This window comes from Sorex fumeus, unplaced genomic scaffold (genome assembly GCF_029834395.1).
Source record: "Sorex fumeus unplaced genomic scaffold, SorFum_2.1 ptg000009l, whole genome shotgun sequence".
In the NCBI taxonomy this organism is placed as follows: Eukaryota; Metazoa; Chordata; class Mammalia; order Eulipotyphla; family Soricidae; genus Sorex; species Sorex fumeus.
The window spans coordinates 11,565,149-11,588,499 of NW_026606066.1; the positions used below are offsets into that span (position 1 = coordinate 11,565,149).

General features: G+C 35.0%; 1 protein-coding gene and 1 non-coding gene across 16 annotated transcripts in view; both read right to left on the reverse strand.

The window, feature by feature from the left end:
* BAZ2B (bromodomain adjacent to zinc finger domain 2B) overlaps positions 1-23,351 on the reverse strand; it is a 407,328-nt gene that overhangs the window by 67,274 nt on the left and 316,703 nt on the right. For 9 of the 15 annotated variants that reach the window (XM_056110107.1, XM_056110111.1, XM_056110106.1 and 6 more), the window contains 8 exons: positions 21,212-21,412; positions 20,456-20,851; positions 15,754-16,360; positions 13,854-14,151; positions 12,660-12,716; positions 10,866-10,974; positions 10,504-10,605; positions 2,153-2,363 (listed from right to left, as the gene is read on the reverse strand). In XM_056110107.1, coding sequence (XP_055966082.1) covers positions 2,153-2,363; positions 10,504-10,605; positions 10,866-10,974; positions 12,660-12,716; positions 13,854-14,151; positions 15,754-16,360; positions 20,456-20,851; positions 21,212-21,412 — 1,981 coding nt within the window. Of the gene's footprint in view, positions 1-2,152; positions 2,364-10,503; positions 10,606-10,865; positions 10,975-12,659; positions 12,721-13,853; positions 14,152-15,753; positions 16,361-20,455; positions 20,852-21,211; positions 21,413-23,351 lie in introns of all 15 variants that reach the window. The other 6 variants (XM_056110112.1, XM_056110109.1, XM_056110108.1 and 3 more) reach the window with 2 other exon arrangements.
* On the reverse strand, positions 18,031-18,139 carry LOC130019819 (U6 spliceosomal RNA). The gene has a single exon (XR_008791892.1). It is a non-coding gene; the product is annotated as a U6 spliceosomal RNA (small nuclear RNA).

A 23,351-nucleotide genomic window follows, 5' to 3' on the forward strand; every position in this document is an offset into this window, starting at 1 on the left:
CATGAGTTAGATTTGTCCTGGTATTAGAAATATCTTAACATCAATTAGGTGGAAACAAAGCAAACAACCAGTTTATATACTGTAAGTTCATTTATTTTATTTTATTTTATTTTTGTTTGTTTGAAGAAAATATCTTTATTAAATACTTAGAGAAGAAAATAGATACCTGGAGGCATAAGTCAAGGCAACAAAAACGGTGGTAACATGCCCTGGTTGGAACATGAAGAGGCTCTTTAAGAGAGAGGATCTCAAGAGGGGACAAAAGATGAAAGGAATTCTTAGACAAAATAAGACTGAGGTTCACCTTTGACAGTGAAAAACAGCCAGGAGAAATTTCGCAATTGAAGACTAGGAACTTGCAATGTCTAGTTGGAAATTTTTCCCCGTTTGTGGAGTAGAACACTCAATTTTGTGCATTGTCACAATTCATTTTCAGTAAAATCCACACACTTACAAATGCTTTATGTGGGAAGTTTAGTTTTGATTTAGGAATTCAAGAACTTGAATTTCACTTTTGTCGAAAAGAACAGATAGCACCTGGAGAGACTAGGAATGAAATGACCCCAACAGGGATTAACAAGTCATCTTGTTCAAGGTTTATATTTTGACAGGATATAAATGGGAGTTTGAATTAAGCTTATTGGCCCTCAAGGGGCCAAGTTCATTTATTTTAAACATAGCAAAGGATACACACATATATAACACATAATATATATGTATGTGTTTATGTACATATTATATATATTTATACATACATGAATGAATGTGTGGAAATTTAGGAATATATGTAAATATCTCTGTGGATTGATAAAAAATGCTAATGATTCCACTTTTTTAAATTTTAAGTTAAATTACAAGTATCTTTAATTTACTTATCAGCAGAGCGGCACACCCAGTGATATTCATGGCTTACTTCTGGCTCTGAACCCAGGGGATACTCCAGGTGGGATTCAGGGGACCAAATGGGATGCCAGGATCACATAAGGGTCAGCAGTGTACAAGGCAAACACCCTTCCTGCTATGCTATCACTTCAGTCCTGCTATCTTTTATCTTAAGCTATTCTTTTTACTGTAAACTTATAGTTTATCATGAATATATGTTTTATCGTAAAAACAAATAAGTCAATATTGTGATTGTGGTTACCATAGTTATGCTTCTCCAGAATATACTCAAGAGAAAAAGTAACATTCTGGTAGTCTTTTAAGCCATTATTTTTATTATTAAATATATATTTTGTACTGTTTATACATATGCTATGTAAGATATTCTTATATATATCTAAATATTTTCAGATAGCCATAGACTTTTCACATTTAAAATTAGTAACAAATTGATAGCAAGACTTTAATTTTAGTTGCTTTCTCTATAAGAAATACAGTGGTGGGCTTGGAGAGATAGCACAGGAATTAAGGAGTTTATGTTCTGTACAGCTGACCCTAGTTCAAATCCCTGGCACCATAAGTGATCTCCAGAGCACTGCCAGAGGTCACTTCTAAGCAAAGAGCCAGGAATAACCTTTGAACACTGATGGATATGTTTTCCCTACACAGAGGTGGGGGTAGGCAGAAATAAATCAGAACTTTCTTTTCATATTTTATAATTTTGAATCATAAATATATTGAGGATATTACGGACTGTGTTAAGTGATGGTCTAGTGATGATGAAAATAGTCTTTGACTTAAGTATGTATAGTTGGGCATTTTGAAAATATATGTACCATACCTAGACTACAGAAGAGCCCAAACTAGAAGACTGGGGTTACTTACCAGTAATTGGAGTTCAATTTACTCCAATTTACTCCATAGATCCACATATTTTGGAGTTATTCCCTTGTACCACCTCAAGGAATCAGGAGCTGTTAAAATGAGAATTTCCAGAAAGTTGGCACAACCTTAAGGTGTGTGCCAAGTGCTGGCTGATTCCCTTTTTTTTGTGCACCCTTATAATTATAAATAAACAGGATATGATGCACTCGTGAGTACTACTACAGAAAGAAGCTAACCCTAATCAAAGAACTCCAGTTACCAGTGGGGTGCCTTATTTTCTCATTTTTAGTCTAATGTCAAGACTGATGTTTCAAAAAATTGACAGAAGTCTCATTCATAAGCAAAAATCATAAGATGTTTTTTGAGAGTAAACATATTTTTTTACCTTGAGCTTGCAGTTTTCTTAGTAATTTGGCATCAGTGTTATCAAGAAATTCAGCACTGCCAACATTTGGAGGTCGACCCTTGCGACGTCTCATCCTGGATTCCTCTCTGGCTCGTTGTCTATCTGGGTTTGGTGGTCTTCCTCTACGACCTTCCATTGCCCTGATATGGGGAATGACATCCTCTTCTTTCAAAAGACACCACTGCATACCCTTTTAATTAACATAATTTAATTAACTCTTAATGTTACAGAAACAATGTATTAAAAAGAAAATAAATACAAGTGATCACTAATGTCATACAATTCTAGGTAAATTCATATACATTAAAAATGTATAAAGCTGGCACAAACTTATTTTTTAAAAAACAATGTATATCTATATAGTTCAAGGACTTTGATGCATCTTCAGTATTTTCACCTTAAATTCATTCACAGATGGGATTTATAGTTCCATGTACATTGATTATTAGTTCCATCCACAAACTAAGTAGAGATGCCTATCCATATGACCATTTATGTACTACAATGTCAATAAAGTTGTCAAGTTTTTGAAAATCCAAGTTGCCTGATGATATTCTTAGAAATATCTTTCGAGGGTTATAAATTCAACCAAATATTCTATTATCCAAATAATAGGTAAGTTATTATTTACAGAATTTTAATAGCTAGTAAAATCAAGAGGGAATAATTAAAGTATCAATATTTTTTCAATGATACAATGAATTACTGAAACAAAGCATTTCACTTGAATTGCTGCCTATCATCAAAAAAACCCATGTTACAGGAATATTTTTGTATAATATTTTTACAGGAATATTTTCGTACAATCAGGGCAGGACTGGTCAGAAAGCGTATGTATATAGTTTACAAAGCACAGCGGTAGGGTGTTTGCCTTGCGTGCAGCCAGCCTGGCAGAGCCAGGTTCGATTCCTCCGCCCCTCTCAGAGAACCTGGTAAGCTACTGAGAGTATACAATATTCAATATGATAAAAATAAAATCTGCAATTTTTTTCAATTTCATGTGAAAAAATTTTAAATTAATTGAGGGAATACAATTTTTTCCTGAGAGTTCAAATGGAGTCTCTAGGAACAATACTTGTACTAACTGCAGTTTTAGGCCCAAAACCTGTAAGAAATAATCCATAAAAAACAATTTATTGTTCAGAGTATGGATTGTGTTTAGCTTAAGTTTTATTTTTTCCTCTTATGCTCTCAGGCATTCAGGCAACATGCATCAAGTAAACTGTAAAACGTAAAAGTTACATTTGCGATAGTTAAAGTAGAAAAGAGATGGTTAAGTCTGTAAGCACTCAACTTCATTTTTCTGTGGTGCCAAAAAAAAAAATAGAGAACCCAGTTCTCATAAAACAAGAAATGCAATTTCCTCACGAGACACCCAGACTAAGTTTTTTTTTCCCAATTTTATTGAATCACCGTGAGATAGTATCTTATTAAGGCCAGGGAAACAGTACAACAGGTAGTGTGTTTGCCTCGAGTCAGCTGACCAGGATCAAACCCTGGCACCATAAATGGTGGCTGGAGCACCACTTGCAGAGATGCCCAAGCACAGACAGTTATGATAGAAAAGGGACCAGTATGACAGTAATATTATAGTAATAGTTAGAAATGATCCCTTTGGACAAGAACTCTGAGTGTTGAAAATAGGTAAAGGGATGCCAATGATTACTTTTCAGTATTTTTATTGCAAACCATAATGCCCAAAATGGGAAGGTGTGGGAGGGAAGGGAGAGAGAGAGGGAGATAGAGAGAGAGAGAGAGGGAGAAAGAGAGAGGGAGAGAGGGAGGGAGGGAGGGAGGGAGGGGGGAGAGGGAGAGAGGGAGAGAGGGAGAGAGAGAGAAACAGGCGGGGGTAGGGGGAGTAGGAGGGAAACTTGGGGACATTGGTGGTGGGAAATGTACATGTACACTGGTGAAGGTATGGACAGGTATTGGAACATTATATGACTGAAACACAATCATTAATAACTTTGTGACTGTATATCTGTCTCACTGTGATTCAAAAAATGTGACTTTTTATTTCAACATTTCTATTTCTTTTTATAAATGATACTCTAGGAACACTACATTCCAGTCACCAACATCACAGCCCTGGGTTACATAATTTCTCTTCCTTTACACTTTACAGGATTCTCTCTCTCCTCCTCCTTCAATATTACCAACAGAACTATTAAAAATACATTCCAAGGTACAGTTTAACATCTCAAGTAATCTGTCTTAGCAAAAATTTTTGGAACAGCAATATCTAAGAAACTGTGCTTTCGGTACTTCCATGAGAGCTAGGGTAAATTGGTGTATGTTTAGGTTTTAATAAAATCTGTTCTCAAGATTAATTTCTGCTTCAGTTTCATATTCTTTTCTTACTTTTTCATAGCTTTTCTTACTTTTTGTTGTTTCCTTTTTTTTTGTCTTTTGCTTTGCTTTTGGGTCATGCACAGCAGTGCTCAGGGCTAACTCCTGGCTCTGCAATCAGGGATCAATCCTGGGAGAGCTTGGGGGACCAGACAGTGTGTCAGGAATCATATCTGGGGGAGCCGCATGCATGGTAAGTGCTCACTTTCCTGTACTACCTCTCTGACCCCTGTACCCTGCCATTAAAAATATATATATGTATATATTTATTATTTGGGCGTGGGAGGCAGGAAAGGCAGTATATAAGTAAATGGAGTAAATCAATTAAGTTAATTCACTGAATTATGTGAATGTCACTGTCACCAATGTCCTGTGGTTCATCGATTTGCTCGAGCGGGCACCAGTAATGTCCCACAACAAACTGTGGGACTTGTTACTGTTTTTGGCATATCAAATACATCACAGGTAGCTTGCCAGACTTTGCCATGCGGGCAAGATACTCTGGGTAACTTGCTGGGCTATCTGAGAGGGGTGGAGGAATTGAACCCGGGACAGCCATGTGCAAGGCAGATGCCATACCAGCTGTGCTATTGCTCCAGACCATGAGAATGTCAAGTTATCAATAATTTTTTGAAGTTGCACACTTAAATTAAGTATCACTAAAACTTTGCTATAGGAATTTTCCCATGCATTTGCAGTTCAAGGAGACTAAATGTCAGTTTCCCATGAGATGAGATCTGAGATGCCTCATACTTCTTGAATGCTTTTACATCCAGTAAATGGAAGAATTTTACTTATATTCTCCTGTTTTGAGACCTGCATTCCTTTTTTTCTGAAAGTACAGAAACTGTGGTATCTTGAGTTAAGATAAAGTATAAAGTCTATTCAGTAAGCTGATAATTTTCAAATTGATTCTGCTAAATAAATTTTAGTACATTTAACCATGGCTAAAGAAAACAAAGTTAGATATTTCCTACCTTTCTCTTCAAAAGTGTATTTTAGAACATTTTCTAATAATTAGTTTATAAAAAAACTTTACCAAAAATGGAAATAAGATCTTTTATAATATACAGATTTCACAATTTAGTTGAGGAAATTAAAGCTAGAAAAGGAAGCTACAGTTTTTCAAATTCAGGATGCTAAATTGCTTTGCTAGGAAATGAAGAGAAATATTAGGGATCAAACAAAGCAACAAACAAAACTTTACATTTCATATTTAAGAAAAACATTTAAAGTTAATACCATGAGAAAAAAGTCAGAATTTTGTTGAATATTTTACATTTATTTTACAATTACACAGATTTATTTTGAGCTACTTTATGATCCCAGAGATAGGCAGTGAGAACTCAATAAAAATTACAACTTTAGGAATTCTCAATCTACTAAAATATTTTTATCATATATGACTAAATATAAAAGATGTAAGAGATAACAGTTATGCTAGGAGATGGATGTCATCTATTAAAAAGCTGAGAAAGATGTAGTCTAATAACAATTATTTTCACAATGCTGGCTATGTTCCAGTTACTCACAGTAACTTTAAATTATGACTTTTAATACCTCCTACGCTCCATACCTGGATTCATACAGTTGGCTTCCTAGTATAGGCCTTGCATAGCCATCAAAAGTCCTACCTGGTAGATTAGAGACATAAATTTCAAGTCTGTTAGATTTCTGGTACTGATCTTTCATGTTCTCTGTGCCCAAATGTGCTCAGAGTTATGTTGCATTAGGTGTGACAGTTAACAGCAGAGTTGAATTAGAATCCTGGTTGGTGACTCCCAATCTTTTGTTCTTTACTTATTTGAAATAATTACCCACATTAAAATCTTGCCAGTGTCTGTGTGTTGCCTGCTTTACTGTGAAGTCTCATTTGACTCCTTCTGAACAAGACTTTGATTTTAGTTGGACCGCACTGTGCTTATCATCTTCCCCCAAAAATCAGAGTTTCTGAGTCAGTGATCCTAATTTCTTTTTCTTTTGTATGTTTCAGTTCCTTTCTGAACAGATTTCCCATAAAGCCAGGCTTTCTGGTTTCTGTCTGTACGAAAATTAATTCATATTTTTCTTTATGAGAAATGCCTTTGAGAAAATTTACTTGGGAAAAAAAGGTTTGTTGTTTGCTACAAATATTTAGTGATTAAATTACAAAGGAAGTCTCTTACAATAAAACTATGGACCTCATCTCATCATTATATGCCATTAAAAATTATTATTAAAGAAATGTATCTCAAATAGAGAAAGCAATATTGTCCAAGTTACTTTAAACTTGTTGCCTATTTGCATCTCTCCTTTTTTGGCTTGAATATATAGCAGGCATTGATTAATATATGCTTTTTAATTTTCCAGTTGAAACTATGTAACATTATTTTTAATAATTTTACTTTAATTTTTAGCTTCCTATGATTTATTATAAAAAACTACTCAGAACCCTTTTCAAAGTAGATTACCATACAATAATTACCATATAAAAATAATCCTTGTTAACCTTATTGTATCATTCTGGCATTCATTAATAGAGTGAAAATAATGATAAACCTGAGGTTTAACAAGGTAAGCACTGTACAGAGCAAAAGTTTGTAAGAAATCTATTTTATTAGTACCCCTTTAAAAGGATTTCACTGGTTAAGAAAAGTGATGTTAGTCTGATGGTATTTAGCCAGTAGAGCATGAACTTAACATGTACAAGTTAATTTTGTCCATGAAGACTATCATTCCTGAAATATGATTGTTACACTGTTAAGAAGTATCTGATATTTAACTAGCAACAGATACAAGTAGCTGACGCTATAAGAAGTCAGCTTTTCTTTATTTTCTTATTTTTTACAGGAGCTGTGAGGAGTGCGGGTCACACTTGCCCGTGCCTGGGCTGGAGAGATTAGTACAGAGGTCAGGCACTTGTGCTACAACAACTGATCTACTTCTGGCATCCCATATGGTTTCTTTTGCATCACAAGGTCCATGAACATCCCTCTACTGCCCCTCCCAAACATGTATGTACAACTGCTATCTTAATCTCAGAAATATCTTGAGTGAAAAACAAAACAAAACCCTATTAATTTTGCCTAAGGAAATAACTCAAAAGACTGGAACATCTATTTTGCATGTCGTAGGTCCAGGTTGAACTCCAGCACTGCCGGGGAGTGGTCTCAAGCACTGGGCTAAGAATAGGCCCCTTCGCCCAGCACAATTGGTGTGGCCCAAAGAATAAACAAACAATAATGCCTATTACCTTATACATAACAACACACAGTTCTCGCTGTAGGTATTAAATTCTAGGAAAAATGACTTTTTCTTTTTTTGGTAAAGCAAGATAGTTTTTACTGAAGAAAATTTACTTAGATATGGGGGTGGAGAAAGAAAGGAATACATATTCAAGAGAGAACATGGACTTCTCCAGAGCAGAAAAAGCAGAGAGAGAGATGTGTCGAAAGAAGAATGTGGGCTTGAAAAACAAGACAAAAATGAACATTTCTTAAACGTTCATTTGTTAGATTCAGAATTTTGGAATGAAACTGTTAGTTTTTGAAATGTCATCAGCAAAATTACTACTCAGAAAAATAACATTGGTTACGCTTTGGCAAAATTTAAGAGAAAAAGAAAAATATGATAAAGAAAATACATTTAGCAGTGCTAATTAACCTGCCAATAGAGCATTATATTTGCTACCCAAAACAAATATATGAAGACTGAAAAGCTATAGCAGTAACATTTAAATACTGAGTATGATCTCTGTGAATATGAACAACTGAATCTTTACTTCCACAGCATTACAATAAATTCGGTTACTTAATTAAAAAAAATAGATGTTCACTTTATATGTGAAATCCAGTCAAATTTAGAAAGTACTCAGCATGTAGGAAAAAAATGATCAACGGTTTACTACCTACCAATATATGTATTATTAAAATATTAATACATTTCCTTCCATACTTAGCATCTGCAAAATTTATTTCTCAACAATTGTATAGTTATCATACAATTATAAAAGCATATACATTTTAACCATATTTAAGTCATCACTGCATGGTTAATAGTGGTTCATTCCATACTATACCTTACATTTTCTCTAAAGTTAAGCCATTCAAAATTAGTATATATTTTTTATTTTTAGAGAAAATTTTATACATGTATAATTTTAAACTAACCATATGATTATATAGTAATCTTACAACACATAGAAATATTACAGCTCTAAAACTATGTGAGAGAGAAAATAAATTTTCTAGTACAAATGATTTATTAAAGAGAATCACCAAGAATAAATCTATGATTAATTATACATTTTGGGGAACTACTTACCTTTCATTGTTGTTCTCTAAAAGTATCCTGAAATGACTCCAACTTACTAAGTTTTTAAACTGAGAGAAGTGCTGTTAAAATTACTAACATTTCCCCTAGGCTGCTTAAATGTTGGTAACTTAATAGGTTTTGTATTTAGTTAAGGTAATCATGTTTTTTTGATTGGAATTGATCTTTCAATAACACAATATACATTTGGAAAAATACTAATTATATTTAATAAAAAGTGACTAGATGTTAAGGATCATTTTGCTCTGCTAATGAGACTTTATAGATTAAGTTTAATTACTACTTATTTAAAACTAATACTTTATGTATTAAATCGCAATTAACTTTACTCTCAGATCAAAACTCTAACTTAAAAACAAATATATTTTTACATTACCTAAACTAAAAAAATAAAAGTAAAATATATTTTTGAAAGAAGACAAGCATGGCTCTAAAAACATAAAATAAAATATTAAGAAGTGAGAATTTTAAAATGAAAGAATTATTGCCTTCTAATATATTTTGTTGTTTAAAGACTGATCTAGTATATGTGAAATATGTAAAAGACTGAATGATTTAATAAATTCTGAGATTCTGGCAATGTATTTAATTTGAAGCTAATATACTTTTGAGACTTAAAGAAAACCTGGAAAAATGAGGTTGATATATGATGGAAAAGCATGCCAATTCACTGCAGAATATTTTAGCTGCCAGATAGCATTTTCTTGGTGTGTATTTTAATGGCCCAAAAGGGATGCAAGTTCAATCAAGAAAAAAATCTCAACTTCAGTTGGCTGAGCATTTTAACCTTCTGAAACATTTTCATGCATATGATCCCATTTTAACCTCATCATAACCCTGTAAGGCAGAAGTATAATTATTTGTGTCTATCTTGCAGAAAAAAAAATTGAGGAGAAATAGTATAATTTTGTTGTTCACAAAAAAATTCATGGATTAACTAGAATTTAGTTTCTTTACCAGAGAATTAGGACCTCTTTCCTTGAAGGTAAGAAAGTGAAAGTGAGTAAAATTAGATCTAGTTCAACCCAAGTAAAAGCAAAGACAAATATTAAAGAAAATATATAGGAAATAAGGTCTTGGAGGTGGATTCTCTGTACTAATAAAAGGTGAGACTGTGTATTAATTTAAGGCTAAAATGAAGCTTTAAAATGTTTGAAAATATACACATTTAAGTGAAAAGTTAAAAATGCCTGAAAAAGAAAAGGCAGATATCTCACCTAACTTTAAGGATTCATCTCTCCACATCCAAATTGCCTACTTTGTGAAAATGGATCACGTGGAGTGACATAATCAAATGCAAGCTCCTTCCCCACAAATAAGGCATATCTATTATTCTTTGGATGGACTGACATAATAACATGCTCTTCCTACTCATTTTAATTAAAAATTTATTTGCTATGTAGATATTTTTATATTTGTATAAACTTTAAATTATTAACAGAAATAAACAGAAAAAAAGTTTATTTAATAATAATGAAAGAAAGCCATCTATATGTCAAAGCTCTTCATTATTGAAAGAGTAAACTGAGGCTTTGGTGAGTATTCTCCATAAAGTTGGTATTTAGCTATGCAAATTAATTGACAGAAGGCAGAGTGTAGTGAAATTTACTTAATTTAGATTATGGTACTACTTTTTGGTTCAAAGACTATACTTTTTAAAAAGTGGATACCTGCGGTCCATCTCTGGCTTCATAGAAGTCACCCACTCTTATTTTTGCACTGAAGCTGAAATTGTCCCTTGAGATATCCATTATTCCATTTCTGCTGAGATACTGAAAAAATCACATATTTTTCCACTTCAGGTTTTAATAGTTACAACCCAGTTTTGATGTATAGCTATCTTCAGCACACTAATGTTTTGCATTTTCTATCAAGGCGCTATGGATTTTAGATCAATTGGGTTACATACCTTAGTCCCTACAAGAGAATATTTTGTATCAAGGAACTTTATCGGAGAAAGGAGTACATTATTTTTTCAATAAGCATGCTAAGAAGACACAAAACATTATGGTGATTAGTATAAAGCATGTACCTTTATAACTTCAGGGTACTGCCTAAGTTTCTTTCCACATGGTGCATAATATGCTACTTCTCCTTGAAGACGCCCTCCAAAGTTTCTTATTCTTGTCTCTCTCTGCCAGCTACGAATAAACAGAAATGAGAATTATAATATGCTATATTCTACTTTTCATTATTATTATGTTTTGGTTTTTTGGGGGGCAACTGGCTTGCTCAGGGATCACTCCCGGTGGGAACCATATGGGGTGCTGGGGGTCAAATCTTAGCTGACTGAGTGCAAGGAAAGCTCTGGTGACTTTTACTTTATTTCTAGAGCTCTTGTTTTTGAGCCATCCCCTGCTGTGCTCAGGGATCATTCCTGGTGGTGCTCAGGCAGACTGTACAGGGCTTCAGGACTGAACTAGGGTCAGCTTCTGCTCTAATCCCCTTGAACTACTTCTCTGGCCCTTCAGATACTTAATTTTTAAAAAGCTTTGTAAAATTCATTAAATTATTTTTTTTATTCTGGAGCTATACCCAGCAGTGCTCAGGGCTTATTCCTGGCTCTATACTCAGGGATCACTGTTGGCAAAACTTGGGGAACCTTGAGTTGCCAAGGATCAAAACCTTGGTCAGCAATTTGCAAGGACATGCCTTATCCACTGTACTATCTCCCTTCCCTTAAAAAAGCCTTTTAGAAGAATAAAAAATATTTGAGTAAATATGTTCTATAGAAAGCATAAAAATTATAAAATAAACATAGAATGTAACCCCCAAACATAGCACTCAAGATACGGTCACGGTCCTCCCGCTGTTCATCGATTTGCTTGAGCGGGCCCAGTAGCGTCTCCATCGTGAGACTTGTTGTTACTGTGTTTGGCATATCGAAATACATCATGGGGAGCTTGCCAGGCTTTTCCGTGCGGGCGAGATACTCTCGGTAGCTTGCCAGGCTCTGCCGTGCGGGCGAAATACTCTCGGTAGCTTGCCGGGCTCTCCGAGAGGGGTGGAGGAATCGAACTTGGGTCGGCCATGTTGGCTGCATGCAAGGCAAATGCCCTACCCACTGTGCTATCGCTCCAGTCCATTCAAGATACATATTTATAAAATTTATTTAGACTTTTAGCTAATTAATGAAGCAAAATACATAATTTACAAATATTAAAATCCATTAAATTTCTTTTAGAAATAATAATTGTTGTCTTTGTCAGTAAAATCAACCTGGCCCTCTACTCTTTAGGTCTCATGTGTCATAATCAATGTGAAACTGCCAATGTGAAACTTCTCAGTTTCATTTATACCATTTTAGCTAATCTCTGTTCAAATGCCTACATTTTATCCAAAATGACTTTAACTGCTTGTTTTTTTCTTTACAAAAACCTCTCTCCTTTTTTGTTCTTTTCTTTTTGGGTCACATCCGGCAATGCACAGGGGTTACTTTTGGCTCTGCACACAGGAATTACTCCTGGCGGTACTCAGAGGACCATATGGAATGCTGGGACCCGAACCTGGGTTGGCCGCGTGCAAGGCAAACGCCCTACCCGCTGTGCTATCTCTCCAGCCCCATAATTCTCTTAATTGTGTCACTGTCATTTCTCATGCAAGTTGTTCTTTTTTGCAGTTACATTTTTGCCTGGCTGTGTGATCCCAATTCAGTTCTGTCATATCTACACATAGTAGCTAGCTGTAATTTGAGTTTTCTTATCTGTCAACTTTTGTGACCTCTGCTCTAATAAATACAATGCAGCAATTCACTCCTTTCATTAATAGTAGAGAAGAAATAAAATATGCATAATAGGTAAAGACAAAAAAATTTTATTTTGCATACCCATATTCCAAAGGAAGACGTAGTTCACGTTCATCTGTTACTCTTCTCCTTTTGGATGTACCTTAAAGAAAATTCAAACAATAGACATAAAAGATTCATTTATGTACATGATAATTTTTGATGGTTTTGAAATTTTTCCTTTAAAAACTGATTTAAAAAATTTTTTAGTTTAGTTCTGTAATGTATATTGTTTTTTAAATGGTTTTCAAAAAACAAATTATATAAAGTAGAAACTTTTTACTTTTGAGTCATATGACAAAATTCTTTTCATTTTCTCTAAGGAAAATATATTACAATGTAAAATTATGCAACATTCCTTTCATTTTGTTATTAAATAAGTAGCTAATGAAGTAGAGAAGAATGAGTAGAGATATCAGAGAACTATAGTTATTTTCTTTGGAAATATGTTTTCTGATGCTGAAAAATTCCAAAACTTTCCTTATACATTTAAACAATGCAGTACTATCACGTTCATATAAACCTATAGTCAAAAGCACTGCCAGGTCTTTTAATCAGCCTAAAGTATGAATGATTGTGATTATAACTACCTGTTAAGTTTTCATGAGTAAGTTTCACAAACACAAATAAATTTTCTAAGTCAGTAGGATATCATTCTGGTTTGTGTCAAATGAAAACAAAATGGAAACTTCCAAGGAAAGAGTGAAATAAGTAACAAACACAACACTATTCTTTCTTAGCTAGTGAAAGGAGAGTGAATGTAGTTTTGGAATTGTGAATGTAAAGTCTTTTAATGAAGAATTCTAAAAGTTTACAACAGAAAAAATAAAAGGCATGGGATGTTAAAAGAATAAAAATTCTTCTCACTAATACAAATGACACCAGTTATGTGCTGGGTAGACATGCAATTGTATCTTAAATAACCAAGTGAGCTCATTTTTTATAGAGTACAAAACCTCCAACTGTCAATCAAAGTATAAATTCTAGAAGCACAAACTGAACGTGAAAGGAAAGTATTTAAAATCAAGAGTTGTCATCAATCACTTTCTTAAATTGGAAGCACAGAGAATAAAAATGGTAATGGGTCATATCCTTTCAAAATCCACGCTGACCTTTCTTAGCCAACGTAAGATCTAACTGGAATATGTGATTCCAATGAGATCATCCCCAGAACACTGTATAAATATCCTTGCTATGGTCTGACTTCGACTTTATAATAATAAAAATAAAGTGTAGGTACCAGAGTGTGGACTTGAAGTAAGTGTGGAAGAAGGTGTGCCAAGAAAAGCAGGTGTCTGGGTTTCAGAACATAAGGCAGCAGGAGCAGAGCCTGGGGCTTTTGCTATGTGGAGGTTACGAGGTGTTGAGTGAGCTGTGAGACTGATGGAAGGGCTTTTGACAGAGGAAGTTGTTTTATTCAGTTTCATTGAAGTTTTCTCTCCTTCAGTATCACTATCTGATTCATCTTGGTCTTTATCATCATCATCATCTTCTTCTGATCCTTCTGTATCTGATTCTGAATTACTATCTGATTCTGGGAAGTAAAAGAAGCATTTGTATATTATAACTAGATAATGATCAACAGTTTTCAGTTTGTATCCAAATGGATAAAGTTCAGGAATCAGCATCTGTGACTGAGAACTCAAATAAGCAGCTATCCTGAGAGCAGATGTAAAAATTACTATTTTGTAAGCCACTTGAGAACAATGTATGCAAGCTCTAAATCCTCAAAATTCTTCATTGAAAGTATCGATTTTATTCAACATTTTAATTATAAAATCAGTTCTTCTCACATGACACTATTTAAATGATGGGTTTTGCTTAATGATTAAAAAAATCACTTGAAACTATGTGGAAAGACTCAAGAATAAAAGGAACAGGATGTATTATTTAATTGATTCTAATGGCTTCATAAGTATACAAGAAGTTTATAACTGCTATAATCCTTTTATCTGGGCATTAAGGCAAAATAAATTCTTTTTGGAGAGATTCTTGACTTTTTTGGCAATAGCTTTCTAAAAATTCATATGCAAGGCTTTTATCAAATTTCTCAGTCTTCACAAAAGAATATGCTTATAGAAATATCTGCACAGGATACTTTACTAATTTAATAACTTGTTTATTACAATTATATTTTCCTATAACGGCATTTGCTTTTACAGATATGTAGAATCTATTCCTGGATTAAAATTGATAAACATAGGACTGGTACTTGGGAGTGTATCTTAACAGTTGTAGAATTATAGCTTCTGTGGAAATGTGTTTTGTGTAACAGTATCTACCTATACTGAAATAAATACATGAAAAAATTAGTCTTTAAAAGTTATTGATACTGATAATCATTATATCTCATGCAAAACTGTGTTCATGGGGAGCTGAAGGAAAATACCGGGATCAACTGTTCTTACCTTGAATAAGAAGCTTTTAAAAATCTTATGGACTCTTTAAATTGTACAACTGTATTTTTCTATTTATACAGACTGTCAGAAAAATATTCAATTAGATCTGTTGCTATCCAACTAAAATATATCTGTGGCTGTCAAATTAAATATCTTCCAAAATGTATACTTTCATATTAAAATTTTAACCTATCATATGTTTTATGACCTCAGTCTTCTATGGTACAAGAAGAAGAGTGAAGGAGAAGAAAAGGGTTAAAACAAAACAAAACACAAAAGTAGAAAGTGAAATCAAAATTAAATCTGGGAGTATTTTCATATGTTACTTAATAAATTTTGTGCTGCTGAGTGACAGTTATAGGTATTTAGGTTCTTGGTACTATCTGAATGTCTGTGATTAGAATTTTTACCTATGTTAAAAATATCTAGTGAAACATTTAGCAAGTAGAAGAAATAAACATCAAAATGGACAAATGAGTGGTCTAGGGTAAAACATTAAGTTTGTGAAATTATTTCTTAGTTTATACATACTTTATATTCACTTTATCACTATTATTTGCTTAAGCTAAATGAATAAAAAAATCTGACAATTTAACACAGGATTTCCAATTTCTTACCGGCTCTTTATAGAAAGGTGCAAAACAATGAATGATAATGAGTCTAAGCCTGTGAATTTAAAACAGCTCTAAGATGTTTTAGTTCACTCAGCATTTAAAGAAAATTTAGAAGAAAATAACCTGTTTGGCTGTCATCAGATTCATCATCTTCATCATCTTCCTCATCTTCTTCCTCATCATCTTCCTCTTCATCTTCATTTGAATCTTCAGAATCTTTACTACTGGGAATGTCTGAATCTGTTCCTCTAAACTGTTCCACTAAAGATTTTCCAGGATGAGAATGATGCTGTGACTTTACTGTATTTACATTATTGCTAACTGCTTTTTCCTTTCCTTGACTATGCAAGATGGGAGAAGCAGAGGGCATTGCAGTTGTCTGGTTACCAGGGGTTCTTCTCCCACTTGTACTCAAATTTACAGGTGAGGAAAAAGGAGTACTACTAGCAGTAGCAATGCTTTCATTAATCTTACTCTGCATTTTGGTTTTGGTAATAAGTGCTAGAGGAGCTTCTTGAATGACACTTTGAATAACACCATTTGGCTGATGATTACCTAAAAGTGCATTTGTCAAGAATGGATTAGGGTGGCTGTTTTCTAATATTTGTTTTGGATGTGCTGGTGAACTAGAGGTTGCTTTTGGATTTGACAAAGCTGCAATAACCTTCTTCAGGCTCTTAGATGACTCTGGTTTCTTTAACTGCGCTGGGAATGTCTGTTTAAATTGTTCCTATTGAAACAGAAGTTAAAAAACAAAAGAATGTATCATAAGAACAAAGATCACTTCCCTCCCTTCAACTTCTGCCAGATGCATATTGTATTCTCATAATTGTTTTACTTTTATGAAATGTCCTCCTCATAACTTTAAGGTTAATAAAATTCTATTCATTTAAACAATCTAAGCAAAAAATGCTCCAAGTTGTCTCAACCAAAATCATTCATAGTCTTTCTCTGTTAAAATACTTTACCTCCTTCATTCTATTTGATACTACCTGTGGTATACATGATATGGCTCAATATTTTAAGGGCTCTGACTCTAGAGTATTTTTAGCACATTAGCACTGGGAATACCATAATAAAACAATTTAGAAATGCAAATTTTTTTGGAAAATAAATAAAGTAAAAAGTAAAGGCCCTCCCGTTGATCATCGATTTGCTCGAGCGGGCCCAGTAACGTCTCCATTGGAGACTTTGTTGTTACTGTGTTTGGCATATCGAATACGTCACGGGGAGCTTGCCAGGCTCTGCCGTGTGGGCGAGATACTCTCAGTAGCTTGCCGGGCTCTCCGAGAGAGGCGGAGGAATCGAACTCGGGTCGGCCATGTTGGCTGCGTGCAAAGCAAATGCCCTACTGCTGTGCTATCGCTCTACATAAGGTAATTAAACAACAGAATTTGCAATTGTAGAAAAGAAAAATTTGCTCTGGTCACCTTTTTGAAAAGAAAATAATTTAAGATAAAGGAAGTAAATGATTATAACACTTTAAATAAATTTTTAAAACGGAAATTAAATTTTGGATAAAATTCTGTACAGTAATCGGTAGTGTAGAAATGAAAATCTGCATTGCTGTTAGCATCAATCTCAGGCTCTTAACACTGAAGCCAGCAAAGATCTGTACAGAGTATCACAAGTACAAATGCTGACTAAATACCTTATTAAATATTTTTAGTTCCAGACTAATAAGTAGCAAATATAACATATAACTAATAAGTAGCATCCATCTATTCTTCATATTATTTAACGGGCCATTTTATTTAGAAAAAGAACTTGAGATAATTATTTCTAAACAAAGACATATTATTTGTACCTAAGGCAATACTCACAACAGAAAATGCTTAATTATATTTACGCATTGAACAAAACGGTACATAATAGTAAGTACTATGTTTACAAATTAAAAAATTCTATGAAAATTTAAAAAGTAGTCTAATATTAAAATTCTAAAAAATTAAAAAAATTCTACAAAAATTTAAAAAATATTCCAATATATGTAAATGTTCATATACTATATAAATTTTAGACATCACACACAAGTACATATAATTCAGTTATACTTCATATTACTTAGATACTGAATTAAATAATTTATAGGAAATTTAGTTATTTGTATGAATTTAAATATAGGTATGCGACGTTAATTGCATACTTTCAATATAAGTAAAATTTTTTTCTAAAGAAAGAGGATCAAAAGAGTCATGAAAACAACCTTCCCTTTCATTCTGTTTTGTGCTTTAATTTTCTGAAATTTCTACTTACATTATATTTCTGGAGAATCATTTCAAACTAATACCAAAAGGTTTTCCAGATCAGGGGACCAGATGTGGTGGCAGGATCGAATTAGGGTCTGCCACAAGTAAAGCAAGTGCCTTACTCCCTGTACTACCCCCCCACCCCCAAGACTAGTGTCAATTATTTTTTTCACAGCAAATATATCTTTTTGCGCAGGGGCCATGCTAATCTTCTCTGTATCGTTCCAATTTTAGTATATGTGCTGCAAAGTTAAAAGAAAGAAAACTTAGATCTGATTATAACCACTGTCTTGCTCCAAATGGATAAAAGAATAGGTAAAGAGATATGCTCAAAGCTCTGTCGTAACTCTCAGCTTTTGTTGTCCCAACTCCAGTTTGAATCTTTTCAGAAGACACACACAGAAAATTTCAAATGAAACTTGGTATAACTCTCCTGAACTGTGTAGTTAATTTCGAACGTTCGGAATTAAATGTCAATATTATAAAGGTATGGAATATTATAAAGACATGGAAAAGAGTCAATGATTGCATAGCTCTCAAGAAAATCAAAGGTTAGTAAGAAAGCAAGTCATACACAGTTAGGATCAAACAATTCTGATTTCTGGGGCTGGACAGATAGAACAGGGGTTAAGGTGCTTGCCTTGGTCATGGCCCACCCCAGTTTGACATCTGGCAGCCAGATATCAAAACCAAGTAGCCAATAAGAAGCAAAGTCATTTAGATTTAAGTCTAATGTGAAAAAGCTCATTCACATAAAATATTTCTCATCATCATTATCTTTCCAGAATACACAATATTTTATCTTAATAATGAGGTTTGAAATTGGAATAACCTTGGTAGATAGCCCTTGAACTCCAAATTTGTTATCAATAGTTGGAAACAGTAACTTCTTCCAGATTTGTTTCTTTACCTTACAGCTGTGCAAGGATTTGATAGATTGGTTGTGTATCATAGCACTTAAGAAAATGTTTAATAAATGCCTAACTGGCAGCCATACAGAATTCTTTAAAAATATTAAACATTTAAGAAACTCGTTGAAAAAAATTAAGACATCTTTTATAATGCTAGTAACGTTTTATATATCTCTGTAAATTCAAAACAAAAAACAAACAAACACTATCCACCCATAGTTCATTGATTTTTTCTGGCGGGCCCAGTAACATCTCCATTGGAGACTTTGTTGTTACTGTGTTTGGCATATCGAATATGTCATGGGTAGCTTGCCAGGCTCTGCCGTGCGGGCGAGATACTCTCAGTAGCTTGCAGGGCTCTCCGAATCTTTAGCAGTATTTATAGATTTTAGCAGTATTTATAGATTTATAGATTAGGGTCTAATAGGGGAAAAACTGGTTTAGCACTTAAAACAAGGACTGAGAAATAGCAGTAATTGACACCCCTCTTGGGGAGCCCAGTAAGCTACCGAGAGTATCTCGCCCACACGGCAAAAGCCTGGCAAGCTACCCATGACGTATTCGATATGCCAAACACAGTAACAACAAGTCTCACAATGTTACTGGGCCTGCTTGAGCAAACTGATGAACAATGGGAGGACAGTAACAGTGATAGTGATGTCAACTACTGGTAAGTGTGCTTAGTAATAATTTTTGTAATAAAACAAAGAGGATAAGACCGAAAAATGAAATATTGCTGTTTCCTCTATTCTTAGCTAGTTTTAAAATAAAAAGCACTGGTTATTTACTCATGTGAGTTATAATGTACATATGAGTATAAATTATACAAAAAAATAAAATTGGTAACAGGAAAACAAAGGTGAAAAATTCTCTGATGAGTGTCCCTGGTACGTGTATAAATAAAAGTTACTAAAATTATTTTATTTCGCACATAATTCAGTAAGAGTGACAAAAATGGGCTGGAGGGATAGTTTAGGTACTTAGTTTGTATAAGCCTCACTTGATTTGATTCTTACCACTGCATATGGTTTCCCCAAATAATGCCAGGAGTTCTGGGCACAGTATGTGTGTGCCACCATCCCTCCATGAAAAAGAATGTTAAAAGAATTTATTAAGAACATCTACAGTTAGAATTATATATCGTAGGCCCACAAAGGAAAATTACTCAAGGCTTTATTAGTTTTACTTTTCAGGTTCACTATATACCTCGGAGCTTACTGCTAGCTCTTGTGCAGGGACCACGACTAGAGGAACTTGGCGGAACACAAGGGTGACAGAGATTGAACCTGGGTAGATCACAGGAAGGCAGTCTCCCTGCCCATTGTATTATTGCTCTGGCCCCAAGAATTAAATTCTTTAAAAAATACACACTGATATTAGAAAAAGACACTAATTTTAAATGAAAGTAATGTGAAATTTGTCTTATTCAAATTTATTTTCCTACTTACAGATAAAACAGGGAATCTGTTGGGGGAAATTACATGCTTGATATATTGCCCCAAATATATTAAATGTATTCCTAAATAAAAATGAGAGAAACCTAATTTTGTGACATTCTATCCCTGGTGATTAAAAAAGTACAATAAAGAGTGGGATTTAAATTTTTATAAGATTATATAAAAGCTCTTTTATTAACAACAAAATATTTTCTTCATTTTTACTTACCCGTTTGGATCGCAATTCACTGGTTAAAAGACTAGATTCTTCAGAGGTATTTTTATTCCCTGCTTTAAGTACTTCAGGAGAAGGAACTATGAGCTTCATATAAGTTTCCTTTTTGGCTTGATTTACCAAAGATAAAGGTTTCACATTGGACACCAATCCCGTAGACTGTATTACACTTGTGTGTTTGTTCACAGATTCCTCCTTTGCCTGAGAGCTTTGGAAAATAAATGGAAGCTGCTGTGACAAAACCTGAGGCTGCTTCTGCTGGGATTGGAATGATGAGTGAGTCTGGGATTCAGACACAAGAGGTAATGGCTGGTGTATTCTTTTTTCCTGGGCTTTTTCAGTTGCTTTCTGTCCATCTGCTTTTGGGTCTGAAATACTATGTAATAGCACCTGTAAATAAAAAATGGTAAGTCAACTTCTTAATATTTATTATGATAAATACACAAAGTGCTAAATTTGAAGGGAAAGAAAGGGTACCCTAGAAAGTGTTTGTAATAATTTCGTAGGTAAATTTCACACACACACTCTCACATACACACACGAAACAACAACAACAACAACAACAACAAAACAATTTTTTTTGTTATACTAGCTTTTTTCCTTTAATTTGTTACACTAGCTCTTATTGTTTCTCATGCAATTTGAGAATTAAGAGCAAAGCAGTGATTAAAATTTATAGAAAGAAAGTTAAGATACAGCAGCTAATTCCAAAATATAAATATTATTTGAGAAGCGGCAAATAAATTATACCTGGTTGTTACTTTTATGTTGTGCTTCACCCTCTGAATCAGAATCATCATCTTCACTTTCTTCAATACTTTGATCTTCTTCATCATCTTCCTCTAGATCATCTGAATCACTACTACTAATGCCTTCACTTGTGGTATCTGATGATGTGCCAGAATCACTATCGCTGTTGCTAGAACTTTCCATCGTTTTCTTCCTTGGTTTCTAGATAAAGACAAGAGTTTTGAGTTAGACTTTATGTTTAGAAAAATATTTCCAGTTTTATTAAGAGGCATACTCTTTTCAACTTCAAATGACATTTTCAATCTCAAATTTTCATTCTAGGGAAAAATTAAAAGTCACAAGCTATTAGGGTAATTACTTAACAAACTGGAACAATGGTGGAAAAGAACACTCTGGACAGTGGTGGAGGGAAGTAGGCATGCTGGGGAGAGAGGTGATGGACTAGTCTATGCAAGAAACCTCATTAATAGTCTCGTAAACCACAGTGCCTTGAAAATAATTAAAATTCCTGAGAATCTTTAACATCTAAACAAAACAATATGCTCAAAAATTTAAAATAAATATAAAAATTACTCTTCTCATCTTTATTAAAACTTTACAAATAACAGTTTATTAATTTCCCTTTATCCAATAGAGAAAAGTGTGAGTGGAGCCTTCTTTTATACTTTTTTTCATTTTTTATAATTTTATTTATTGAATCACCGTGAGAGCAGTTACAAAGCTTTTGGGTCTAAGTCTCAGTCATACAATGAAACACCTGTACCTTCACTAGTGCCCATTCTCCACCCCCAACACCCCCAATATACCCCCATCCCACACCCTCCCCCTACCTGTGGGGCAGATGATTTCCACATTACTCTCTCTCTACTTTGATCACATTCAGTATTTTGACCTCAGACCCACCATTATTATTTGAGATTAACCCCGACACTCAGATCTGCTGAAAAGGCAACAGTAGACAATTTGTTTTCTATTGCTGGTTATGAATAACATATGATGTCGCGTGTCCGCAGTAGTGGTCGCGAGATTTTGAAATTCCGAAATTTTAACACTTAAATCTGGAGGGATTTCTGCCAAAACCTGCTGGGTTCCGAGATTTGCTCCTGAGTCTCTGGGATCTTGGCCGTTAAGCAGCTTGATCAGGAGCCAGAAAGGCTGTTCGTGGGCAATGACTTTGGGTCTTACTGGGTTGGGGAGGACAGGACCGGCTCCACCCCCATCCCGTGAGGCCCAAAATGTCTCGTCACTGTGGGCCCAAACCTGGCTGTCCAATGGCCTCTAGAGGATGACAGTCACCGAGCCACCGGGGGAAGCAGGCAGAGGGACAACACCCTTTCCCCCCTGGGGTGGCCTGGCGACAGTAACCTACTGCGGGTTCCAGACGCATTTCTGCCAAAAGCCGCTGGGTTTTGAGATTTGTTTCTGAGTCTCTGGGATCATGGCCGTTAAGCAGCTTGATCAGGAGCCAGAAAGGCCAGTCGTGGGCGATGACTTGGGGTCTTGCTAGGGTGGGGAGGACAGGACTGGCTTCACCCCCATTCCGTGAGGCCCAACAAGTTTCGTCACTGCGGGCCCAAGCCTGACTGTCCAATGGCCTCTGGAGGATGATGGCCAACGAGCTGCCAAGGGGGAGCAGGCGGAGTGACAACACCCTTTTTCCTCTGGGGGGCCCGGCAACAGTAACCTATTGTGGGGTCCGAATGCATTTCTGCCAAAAGCCACTGGGTTTTGAGATTTGTTTCTGAGTCTCTGGGATCATGGCCATTAAGCAGCTTGATCAGGAGCCACAGAGGCCGTTCATGGGCGATGACTTGGGGTCTTGTTGGGGTAGGGAGGACAGGACCAGCTCCACCCCCATCCCGTGAGGTCCTGTGTGTCTCGTCACTGTGGGCCCAAACCTGACTGTCCAGTGGCCTCTGGAGGATGGCGGCCACTGGGCAGCCAGGGGGAACAGGCCAAGGCATGAAGCCTATTCCCACCTGTGTTGGCCCAGCACCAGTAACCAGTAACTGCAGGGATCGGACACATTTCTGCCAAAAGCTGCTAGATTTCGAGATTTGTTTCTGAGTCTCTGGGATCATGGCCGTTAAGCAGTTCAATCAGGAACCAGAGAGGCCCTGCCTCCAATTATATAGCTGCG